Source organism: Notolabrus celidotus, chromosome 19 (assembly GCF_009762535.1).
Source record: "Notolabrus celidotus isolate fNotCel1 chromosome 19, fNotCel1.pri, whole genome shotgun sequence".
NCBI classification, from domain to species: Eukaryota; Metazoa; Chordata; class Actinopteri; order Labriformes; family Labridae; genus Notolabrus; species Notolabrus celidotus.
Window position 1 is genome coordinate 612,429 of NC_048290.1, and position 11,852 is coordinate 624,280.

General features: G+C 46.4%; 2 protein-coding genes across 2 annotated transcripts in view; both read right to left on the bottom strand.

Moving 5' to 3' along the window:
* LOC117831435 (unconventional myosin-XVIIIb) overlaps positions 1 to 316 on the bottom strand; it is a 47,122-nt gene extending 46,806 nt beyond the window's left edge. Inside the window, exon 1 of the mRNA XM_034710131.1 lies at positions 163 to 316. The gene's annotated coding sequence lies outside the window, so the exon portion shown is untranslated. The remainder of the gene's footprint in view (positions 1 to 162) is intronic.
* Positions 317 to 2,636: 2,320 nt separating this feature from the next.
* LOC117831062 (beta-adrenergic receptor kinase 2-like) lies at positions 2,637 to 11,810 on the bottom strand. The gene is made up of 4 exons (XM_034709539.1): positions 11,652 to 11,810; positions 11,426 to 11,562; positions 8,821 to 8,934; positions 2,637 to 8,677 (listed from the first exon to the last, which is right to left on the bottom strand). Exons 2-4 carry the CDS (start codon positions 11,534 to 11,536, stop codon positions 8,516 to 8,518), a joined length of 387 nt encoding a protein of 128 aa, XP_034565430.1. The 5' UTR covers positions 11,537 to 11,562; positions 11,652 to 11,810; the 3' UTR covers positions 2,637 to 8,515.
* Between the last annotated feature and the right edge of the window lie 42 nt (positions 11,811 to 11,852).

Genomic DNA, 11,852 nt, shown 5'->3' on the forward strand with positions numbered 1-11,852 from the left:
TTACTGAAATTTGGTGTTTTTATTTTTTGAAACTGTCTAATATTAGTCACCTTTTATTACCTCAATAACCCAACATTTAATCTTTTTATTCTTATATTGAAAATAACTGAAAATACGGCTGAAAATGAGGACTCAGTGACGTCACGTGTTTGACCCTCTTACCTTTAGAGCTCTCCGAGACCACCTGGTCTCTGGGTCAATCTGGACTTTACATCCTCATGTTTGGACCTCACCTGCAGACCTGAGCTCACCTGGAGGACTTCACTTTAACCGCTCATCTTCAGAAGGATCGCAACCGGAAATAACGTGTGTATCTAGATCATAGATATAGATCTATGTATGTATAGATCTAGATATAACATCCGGTGATGAATTGATTACAAAGTGTTTGTTTACAGAATTTTATTATTTTATTTTGAAATCATGACTTTATTTCTCTGAGAATCAAGATTTCTGAGTCTGAAAACAAAGATCAAAGACCGAAATCAAGAATTCATCACTATAAATAAAATTACATTTAATTTAAACACTAATTTTGTTTCTTCAGAGTGTCTTGAAAGTCAGATTTATATCTGGCAATGAGTTTTATCTTGAATTAAAGACAGAAGATGTAGAAATCAAGCCGAAATCAAGACTTCCTGTCTACAAGCTTAAACTTATTTTCTAGAGTTTAAAATTCTGAAGACATGGAAACCAAGAATATTAATCTAGAAACAAATCTTAGTGAGTGTGAAATTATTCTCTGTATCTAGAATGATTTGGAGATCGAGATCAAGAAATCCAGACTTCATGGTGTTTGAAAGAAGTGAGTTTAGCTTTAAAATCCAAACTTGGTTGGCAGAGATGAACACTTTCTGTCTGGTAATCCAGATTATTCCAGAAATGAAGACCTCTAAAAAATCCAGACCTTCTTGTTGTGTCTAGAAATGAACACCAGAATTTGGAAATCAAGACTTCATATATTGAATTAACGCCTTTAATCTGAAAACCTGTCAGTGGATGAATCAATCTAGAAAACACATCTTTGTGAGTGGACATTACTTTTCTCTCTGGATCTAGAATTTAGGACGTAAGAGATGAAAATAAAGACAATCATGAAATTAAAACTCAAGCTTCTAGAAATAAGGCAAGGCAAGGCAAGGCAGCTTTATTTGTATAGCGCATTTCATACACGAGGGCAACTCAATGTGCTTTACATTAAAACATTAAAAGCATTGGAGATGAAATAATGACTTTAACCTTAAAATCAAGAATTCAGGACACTTTAACTGGAAATCTAGACTCTGTGTTCAGGGATCCAGACTTTGATTAGATGTTGTATCGGGCGGTAAAGATTGAGGATGTGAAAATCAAGATTTCACTTTTAGATATCACATCTTTAAATCCAGAGATCATGACTCCTTGGATCACAAGAGGTTTAAGGTTCTGGAAATCAAGACTCTTTATCTAAACGCCTCAACGTATCTAGAGAGGAATACTTGCTATTTATGGAAATCCAGATTAATCTAGAAAAGGAGTCTTTGTGAGAGGAAGTCAACACTCTCGAATTAAAGAATGAGGAGGAAGAAGTTCAGACTGAATATCAAGAACACATCAAGAAAAAATGACAGAGTGTTTATTTAATGTTGTCGTTGTGTCCAGAAGTTTTTCTCTGAATCTGGAAATAAAGACTTGAGTTTGAAGTGTGAGAAGAAAATAAACAATAACGTGTGTGAGTGTGTGTGTGTGTGTGAGTGAGAGAGAGAGAGAGAGAGAGAGTGTGTGTGTGTGTGTGTGTGTGTGTGTGTGTGTGTGTGTGTGTGTGTGTGTGAGAGAGAGAGAGAGAGAGAGAGAGAGAGAGAGAGAGAGAGAGAGAGAGAGTGTGTGTGTGTGTGTGAGAGAGAGAGAGAGAGAGAGAGTGTGTGTGTGTGTGTGTGTGTGTGTGTGTGTGTGTGTGAGAGAGAGAGAGAGAGAGAGAGAGAGAGAGAGAGAGAGAGAGAGAGAGAGAGAGAGAGTGTGTGTGTGAGAGAGAGAGAGAGAGAGGGAGAGAGAGAGGGAGAGAGAGGGAGAGAGAGAGGAGAGAGAGAGAGAGAGAGAGAGTGTGTGTGTGTGTGTGTGTGTGTGTGTGTGTGTGAGAGAGAGAGAGAGAGAGAGAGAGAGAGTGTGTGTGTGTGTGTGAGAGAGAGAGAGAGAGTGTGTGTGTGTGTGTGTGTGTGTGTGTGTGTGTGTGTGTGTGTGTGTGTGTGTGTGTGTGTGAGAGAGAGAGAGAGAGAGAGAGAGAGAGAGAGGAGAGAGAGAGAGAGAGAGAGAGAGAGAGAGAGAGAGAGAGAGAGAGAGAGAGAGAGAGAGAGAGAGAGAGAGAGAGAGAGAGAGAGAGAGAGAGAGAGAGAGTGTGTGTGTGTGTGTGTGTGTGTGTGTGTGTGTGTGTGTGTGTGTGTGTGTGTGTGTGTGTGTGTGTGTGTGTGTATAATCTTCATCTAAAGACAATCAAGGTTTCCCCTCTCTGGTTGGACGTCCACTCCTTCTTCTTCCTGTAGCAGATCTGGGTTGAGGTGGAGTTGTCGTCAGGTGATGGGCTACACCTGGACCTGGTCCTGAGTCCTCCTGACTCAGACCCGGACTTTGTGAAGGTGAAATAAATGAGCGGTGACAGGAGGCAACACGGAAAAAGGATTTTTATTTCATGAACTGTTTTTACAAGCAGTCCAACACGCAACTTCCTACCTGTCTGAAAACCAAAGAAATCATTGAAATAAAATAAATTTCATAATAATCATTGAATAATATTATCAATTATATATCAGTATTATCATAACCTTTATGGCAATAATAACCCAAAGCCAGTAGTATCTGTGTTTGTCTGTGGCGTATGAAAAACAAAAACAGGTTCTGATGGTGTAAACTGGAGGAGTTTCTACAGCGAGGGCTCCAACGCGCCGAGGGGGGGCGGAGCCAGAGAGCGCTCCCCTCGCACGCCAATAAATATGAAAGAGCAAAGAGTCCTGTATTCAAACAAAAATAATCATCTGGAACTCGCAGGTACGATATCTAAAGTCTTTATGTGCAAGATTTGAGCTGAAGTCTTCACCACAAACAATTATACTCACATCGAACCCCCGACCTCCCCGAACGACTGGATCTACAGTAAATCTTTAAATAAACCTAGAGCATTTCCTCATTTCATATACACATATATTTATATATACTTTGAATTTTTTCCTATATGCCATCCTTTTTGAAATCGTCTGGTGTCGAGCGTGTTTTTGAGAATCTGAGAAAGAAGTGAAAGTAAAAAGTCCACCGCATGAACGTACAGAATGAAGCTCACACACACACACACTCACATGACGGACACACAGTGTGAGAGGAAACGTTAGCCACGAGTCGAGAGAGAGGGGTGGTGTGTGTGTGTGTCAACATCCTGCACACACACACACACACACACACACACACCTCTTCTTCTTCCTCCTCTTCTTCTTCTTCTTCGGTTTGGTCACAGTTTTATACCCTTCAAAAAGACGACTCCGCCTCCTCCGCCGCCGCCTCCTCCGCCGCCGCTGCAGAGTTTGTGAGTGGACCGGAGCGAGCGGGTCACAGAGTTCAGAGACACGAGGCGCCCCGTGGGTTCCTCTCCGTCAGCAACAGTTATTTGGCACATTGAACGACTAGTAAGTAACACATTGGGCTAAAAAGGTGCAACAACATAAGTTTCAATGAAAACAATAAAAACCATTTTGGTTTACAAAAATAAAAGACACCTTGAGAGGTGACACATTTTCTCTAGAAGACGATCGTCTCTCTCTCCGCCCCCGACTGCTTAAAGGCTACAAAGAAAAATCAAACCAATCACACACCCCGGATCGATCCCTGCTCCTACTGCGGGTCACAGCTCTGGGTGCGTCGCAGACGAGGACACGAGTTACTGCATGAGAAAGAAAAACCCTGAAATCAACCACAGATCCAAACGCTCCATCATCCTCCTCCTCCCTCCTCCTCTTCCTCCTCCTCTTCCTCCTCCTCCTCTTCCTCCTGCGTGTTCCAACAGATCCCCAATTTAAAATAAGTCTCCCCCCGTCTACATGGTGTCACATTAAAGAGAATAAAAGAATAAAATCATATCTGGACTCTTCCTCCACCTGAACCTTTAAACTGATCTCACAGCTGCGTTTCATCTCGCCGATCGCATCGTGACGTTAATCAATAAATACGGGATCACGTCTGAGAGTCTCGGCGTGTCCTCGCCGAAACGCCCAAAGAAAAGAAACGAGTGCAACTTTGGCTCAAGAGAGCTGCACCGGAACGTTCCTGTAACACGTCGAAGAAGAAGAAGTTTAGAGCGTTAGATGTTTAGAACGAGGAGTGAAGGCGTCTCAGAGTTCGTCTTTTTGCCGGATTTCGTTTTACGAACGGAGATAAAAACATCGTCTGCAAACGTCTGAACCCAAATGTGGGACCTTAGATGAAACGTCTGCAGGTCAGCTCAACTTTCCAACCTCTACTTCCTGTCTGCAGCTTCTTACGTCCGTCTCTCTCGTGTGTTTGAGACCCGACTCTTCTTCAGGTGTTGTGAAAATAATAAAACAGTTTAAAGAAGGACTTCCTGTTGGGCTGACAGAAGATGACATCATGCTTTTACTTAAAACCGGACTAAAGGAACGATCAGCGTTTTAAAGGAGCGTGCAGAAACATTTCCACGCCTTCATGATGAAAGAGAGACTTCTGTACGAAGCGTCCGCTGCTTGACGCCGTCATGTGAGACAGCAGGACGATATTGAGCGAGCTGAGAGGTCGACGACACGAACATTTGAACTTGTTGAAGAAGAAGAAGTTTAAATTTAGAACGTTAGGTTTGTAGAACGAGGAGTGAAGGCGTCTCAGAGTTCGTCTTTTTGCCGGATTTAGTTTTACGAACAGAGATAAAAACATCGTCTGCAAACGTCTGAACCCAAATTTGGGACCTTAGATGAAATGTCTGCAGGTCAGCTCAACTTTTCAACTTCTACTTCCTGTCTGCAGCTTCTTACGTCCGTCTCTCTCGTGTGTTTGAGACCCGACTCTTCTTCAGGTGTTGTGAAAATAATAAAACAGTTTAAAGAAGGACTTCCTGTTGGGCTGACAGAAGATGACATCATGCTTTTACTTAAAACCGGACTAAAGGAACGATCAGCGTTTTAAAGGAGCGTGCAGAAACATTTCCACGCCTTCATGATGAAAGAGAGACTTCTGTACGAAGCGTCCGCTGCTTGACGCCGTCATGTGAGACAGCAGGACGATATTGAGCGAGCTGAGAGGTCGACGACACGAACATTCGAACGTGTTGAAGAAGAAGTTTAAATTTAGAACGTTAGGTTTGTAGAACGAGGACTGCAGGCGTCTTAAAGTTCGTCTTTCAATCGGAGATAAAAACATCGTCTGCAAACGTACAAACTCAAATTTGGGACGTCTGCAGGTCAGCTCAAGTCGTCCTTTGCCTTCCTGTCTGCAGCTTATTAAGTCCGTCTTCTTCGGGTGTTTGATACTAAAAACAGTTTAAAGAAGGACTTCCTGTTGGGCCGTCTGAAGATGACATCATGCTTTTACTTAAAACAGGACTAAAGGAACGATCAGCGTTTTAAAGGAGCGTGCAGAAACATTTCCACGCCTTCATGATGAATCAGAGACTTCTGTACGAAGCGTCCGCTGAGACCGAGCTGCAAGGCGACGACACGAACATTCAAACACGTTCATGAAGAAGTTTAAATTTAGAGCTTTAGATTTGTAGAACGAGGACTGCAGGCGTCTTTAAGTTCGTCTTTCAATCGTAGATAAAAACATCGTCTGCAAACGTACAAACACAAATCCAGGTCGTTACATGAAACGTCTGCAGGTTAGCTTTACTTTTCAACTTCTACTTCCTGTCTGCAGCTTCTTACGTCCGTCTTCTTCGGGTGTTGTGATAATAAAAAAAGGCTTAAAGAATGACTTCCTGTTTGGCTTGCTGAAGATGACATCATGCTTTTACTTAATCCAAACTAAAGGAACGAGCAGAAACATTTCCACGCCTTCGTGATGAAAGAGAGACTTCTGTATGAAGTGTCCGCTGCTTGACGCCGTCAAGGCGAGGACACGAACATTTGAACGTGTTGAAGAAGAAGAAGTTTAAATTTAGAACGTTAGGTTTGTAGAACGAGGACTGCAGGCGTCTTAAAGTTCGTCTTTCAATCGGAGATAAAAACATCGTCTGCAAACGTACAAACCAGAATTTGGGACGTCTGCAGGTCAGCTCAACTCGTCCCTTGCCTTCCTGTCTGCAGCTTCTTAAGTCAGTCTTCTTCGGGTGTTTGATACTAAAAACAGTTTAAAGAATTACTTCCTGTTGGGCCGTCTGAAGATGACATCATGCTATTATGTAAAACCGAACTAAAGGAACGATCGGCGTTTTAAAGGAGCGTGCAGAAACATTTCCACGCCTTCATGATGAATCAGAGACTTCTGTACGAAGCGTCCGCTGAGAGCGAGCTGCAAGGCGACGACACGAACATTCAAACACGTTCATGAACAAGTTTAAATTTAGAACGTTAGATTTGTAGAACGAGGACTGCAGGCGTCTTTAATTTCATCTTTCAATCGGAGATAAAAACATCGTCTGCAAACGTACAAACACAAATCCAGGTCGTTACATGAAACGTCTGCAGGTTAGCTTAACTTTTCAACTTCTACTTCCTGTCTGCAGCTTCTTACGTCCGTCTTCTTTGGGTGTTGTGATAATAAAAAAAGGCTTAAAGAATGACTTCCTGTTTGGCTGGCTGAGGATGACATCATGCTTTTACTTAATCCAAACTAAAGGAACGAGCAGAAACATTTCCACGCCTTCGTGATGAAAGAGAGACTTCTGTATGAAGTGTCCGCTGCTTGACGCCGTCAAGGCGAGGACACGAACATTTGAACGTGTTGAAGAAGAAGTTTAAATTTAGAGAGTGAGATGTTTAGAGCGAGGACTTCAGGCGTCTTTAAGTTTTCAATCAGAGATAAAAACATCGTCGTTCTACTTCCTGTCTGCAGCGTCTTACATCCGTCTTCTTCGGGTGTTGTGATAATAAAACAGTTTAAAGAAGGACTTCCTGTTTGGGCTAACAGAAGATGACATCATGCTTTTACTTTAAACCGAACTAAAGGAACGATCAGCGTTGCAGCGTTTGAAACGAGCGTGCATTTCACTCGCCTCTCCCTGCAAAGCATTCTGGGAAACGCAGGCCAGACGTACACGAGTGCATAAAGTAAACATTTCCACGCCTTCGTGATGAAAGAGAGACGTCTGTATGAAGCGTCCGCTGCCTCACGGCGTCGTGCGAGAGCGAGCGGCGAGCGGCGAGGACACGAACATTGGAGCGAGCAGAGAGCGTTGAGAGTTTGGCCCCTTTAAAAGAATTCACCGTGACTCGGTGGAGCTGAGGCGACGCAGCGCTGCGAGTGATTGACAGCTGTCAGACTCCTCCCCCTCCTCCTCCCTCCCTCCCTCCCTCCCTCCCTCGCTCACGTCCACAAACAGTCAGACAGAGAAGAAGTCCCCATAATGCAAACACGTCGGACTAAAACACTGGAGATGCACAGAGAAAGGGTTTCTTATATACACTCTCCCTCCCTCCCTCTCTCTTTCCTCCTCCCTCCCTCCTCTCTTTCCCGTTTTCATAGCAACCGGCTGCTGTTTCCGTCAGCCAATAAGAGCTCAGTCTCTATGGCAGCCGGCCGTACAAGAGCCAATGAGAAGCAGTCTGTGGTTTCTTGTACTTCCTGTTCGTCTGCATCGGAATGATCCACCAACACCACCACCGAAACGCCCCCACCCACCACCTCCACCTGCTGCACCGACCCGGGACGTCCTCCAGGGGGCTGCAGGGGGACTCAAGTAAATATCCATGTTGGCACTTTATGCACTTCAGGAACAGAGGGAGGGGGGAGGAAGGAGGGAGGAGGGGGAGAGAGAGAGGAGGACAAGTCAGCAGCCTCTTCTTCTTCACCCCCCCTCACACACCTGATGGATCCTCCGTCAGCGCCTCTCTTAAGAGACCAGAGGATCAGACCTTCAGCTCCACAAGTGTCCCGGGTTAATGTGAGTCCAGGTGGAGGAAGGTAGGAGGGAAAGAGGGAAAGAGGGAGGGAGGGAGAGAGAGAGAGAGAAAGAGAGAGAGACAGGGACGTCACATTCATGCAGAGGTTTCTTCACATGCTGAGTCCTCCCCGAATGCTCCTCGTCTTCCTCTCGGTGAACTGGCGAGGTCCCATGGCAAATAAAAACTCTATGATTGGTCATCGTGTGTGTGTATGTGTTATGTACGTGTGTGTGTGTGTGTGCATGTGTGTGTGGGTGTGTGTGTGAGAGGCTGGTGGTCACACTGCGAGGCGTCGGTTGTGGGCGGGGTCTTGGGAAGGGTGTGAAACGTCCTGCAGCTGTTTCAGGAGGGAGGAGGTGGGGTTGCAGTGTGTGTGTGTAAATGTGTGTGTATGTGTGTGTGTGTGTGTGTGTGTGTGTAAATGTGTTGTGTTTATGTGTGTGTATTCACAGGCCGTTGCTGTTGCGGTGTGTGAGCGGCGGTTTGGTGAGCTCCACCACTGCGGCGCGGCTCTTCCCGATGACTTTGGGGGCGCGGCGCAGAAGTTTCTGAGCTTCTGTGAACGCCTCGGTCAGCTCTTTCTTCCACTGCACGAACTCTGGATCGCTCTGCACACACACACAGAGGCACACACACACACACACACACACACACACACACAGAGGCACACACACACATGCAGAAACAAAGAGATCAGCTGTTTGTGTTGATGCTCTGTAAAGCAGAGTCAGACCTGGAGAGCGGCTCGTACCTCACACTGCAGCACAAACTGCTTCCCTCCTTTGATGCGCAGCAGGATGCACTTCTTGTCTTTAATCTGCGTTTCCTCCACCGACACGATCTGCTCCATCGTCAGCAGGTTTTGCTGCAAGAGAAGTGAAAGAAGTGAGCGAAGGTGGAGCAGAGAATCCTGCAGCAAGGCCGGAGAGGTGGAGGAACTACAGCTTCCTCATCCTCTGAACTACGGTCGCTGGGAGCTGAAGGGTCTGAGACTAAGCTCTGAGGAATCCTGGAGCAGAGCGGCAGCATCAGGCCGGACGGAGAGAGAGAGCTGTATTCAACATGTCATCCTGTTTGACTCTACAGCATCAATAAACTCTGATTATTGGTTCAGGTGATTCATTCCTCTGGAGGTGATTGGTTCAGAGCCGTCTGAGCACAAAGATGTAAATTATTAACATTTAGTGATCCAATCACGAGGAGCAGGTGGGACCTCGTGACATCCAGAAGAAGCTGAAGCTTATCTCAGAGCTCTTTAAATCTTTCACTCCTTGTACTCGCCTCTGTAACCCAGGGGTCTTTGCTGCTGCTCTCCCTGCCTTGGCTTTTCAGGGGTGTGCTCTCCCCTTCTCAGGCATTCCCGTTCGACACAGGAACATTGAAGTCCCGACTATATTTTATGACTCTCCTGGAAACTTTCTTATGTTTTATTTTTACTCTGGTATGAAAAAAGTGACAATAAAGCTTGATTTGATCTAATTTGAAGGGCGGGGTCTTTGCTGCTGCTCTCCCTGCCACATGAAAGAGAAGGGAGGTGTGCTCTCCCCAACTCAGGCTTTGGGATTCTACATAGACGCATTAAAGGGTTGGGGTCTTGGCAGCTGCTCTCCCTGCCTTGGCTTTTGATGCATGCACATGAAAGAGAGAGGAGAGGTGTGCTCTCCTCGTCTCAAGCTTTCACATTCAATGTAGGCACATTAAAGGGTTTGTGTCTGAGCTGCTGCTCTCTCTGACTCAGCCTTTGGGATTCTACATAGACGCAATAAAGGGTGAGGGGAGGCGTGCTCTCCTTGTCTCAAGCTTACGCATTAAACATAGGCATAATGGAAGTGCGGGGGTCTTAGCTGATGCTCTCCCTGATCAGGCTTTGGGATTCTACGTACACGCATTCAAAGGGTTGGGGTCTTTGCATCTGCTCACCTTGCCGCATGAAAGAAAAAGGGAGGTTTGTCTCCCTACCTCGGGCTTTACCATTCTACATAGGCACCAGGAAGGCCAGGGGTCTTAACTGCTACTCTCCCTGCCACATGAAAGAGAGGGGAGGTGTGCTCTCCCTGACTCAGGCTCTGGGATTCTAAGTAGACACATTAAAGGGTTGAGGTCAAGGCTGTTGTTTCCCTGTCACATGAAAGAGAGGAGAGGTGTGCTCTCCTCGTCTCAAGCTTTCACATTCAATGTGGGCCCATTAAAGGGTTGGGGTCTTGGCTGCTGCTCTCCATGCCTTGGCTTTTGATGCATGCACACGAAAGAGAGGGGAGGTGTGCTCTCCTTGTCTCAAGCTTACGCGTTAAACTTAGACATAATGTAATTGTGGGGGTCCTAGCTGATGCTCTCCCTGATTCAGGCTTTGGGATTCTACGTAGACGCATTAAAGGGTTGGGGTCTTAGCTGCTGCTCTCCCTGCCACATGAAAGAGAATGGAGGTTTTTCTCCCAACCTCAGGCTTTACCATTCTACATAGGCACAAGGAAGGGCGGGGGTCTTAGCTGCTGCTCTCCCTGCCACGTGAAAGGGAGTAGAGGTGCACTCTCCTCGTCTCAAGCTTTCGCATTAAATGTTGGCACCAGGAAGGGCAGGGTATTTTGTGCTACTCTCCCTGCCACATGAAAGAGAGGGGAGGTGTGCTCTCCCTGACTCAGGCTCTGGGATTCTACGTAGAGGCATTAAAGGGTAGGGGTCTAGGCTGTTGTTTCCCTGTCACATGAAAGAGAGGAGAGGTGTGCTCTCCCCTCTTTAGTTGTGTTATTTCTCTTTAAAGCTCTTTGAATCGCCTCAGAGAGTAAAATGTTTCCTGTGAGGAGTTTTCAGCCGAGTACAGACGGACTGAGATTCACTCTGCTGTCCTGAAACGACCTGCAGAGGCAAACAAGGCCGGCAGCATCGAGCCGGTCTCTCTCTCTACTCCAAGACTCACACTCAGAGCGCGGAGGAGACCGGCTGTGATTTCCACGATCAGTGAGGTGCTGCAGAAACGTGACGCTTCTTTTTATCACTTTAATCACCCACAAATGTTTAATCTACACCTCCAAGGAGGAACTCTGCTTACCTACGTTACATTCCTCTCTGGAGATCTAACAGCAGACTGAAGCACTAGGAGCAGGTCTACAGCTCTAACACAGGGACTCTGGGGGACACAGTGGGGGGACCTGGACCTGGACTCAACACTCACCCCGTCTCTCTTTGTTAACTGTTTAAACCAGGACTCCTTCATGCAGAGTGGCGTCAGGACAGACAGACAGACAGACAGACAGACAGACAGACAGACAGACAGACAGACAGACAGACAGACAGAAGACTTCAGGACAGACGGACATGAGTGAAAGTGACCCGTGAGGAGGACGGAGACCCAGACTCACCCGTGTGTCGCCCTCCCCTCTCCACTCCACACGGTTGGGGAACAGGTAGAAGTATCTGCGCTGCCACTGAGTGAGAAACGGGTTCCCCAGCTTCAGCATGTAGCCGTGCATTATGCAGTCCTTCCCCAGAGCGTAGTCTGAAACCAGAGAGAGAGAGACACGGCGTCAGAAAACCTCAGCTCTGACGTCAGACCATGAGGACTGATGGGAGCCGGGTTCCTCTTACCCTCCTCGTGGCCCAGCTGCTTGTTCTTGGCCCTCTTTCGAGCTTCGTTCTTATCCGTGTCCGAGTTGACGGCCTCGTAAACCGTCTCCGCCACTTCCTGCTGCCAGCGCTCCGATATGACCAGGGGGAAGTTCTTGTACAGCTCCTGGTCGCTGTCCAGCAGCTGAGAGAGAGAGAGAGAGAGAGAGGGAGAGAGAGGAC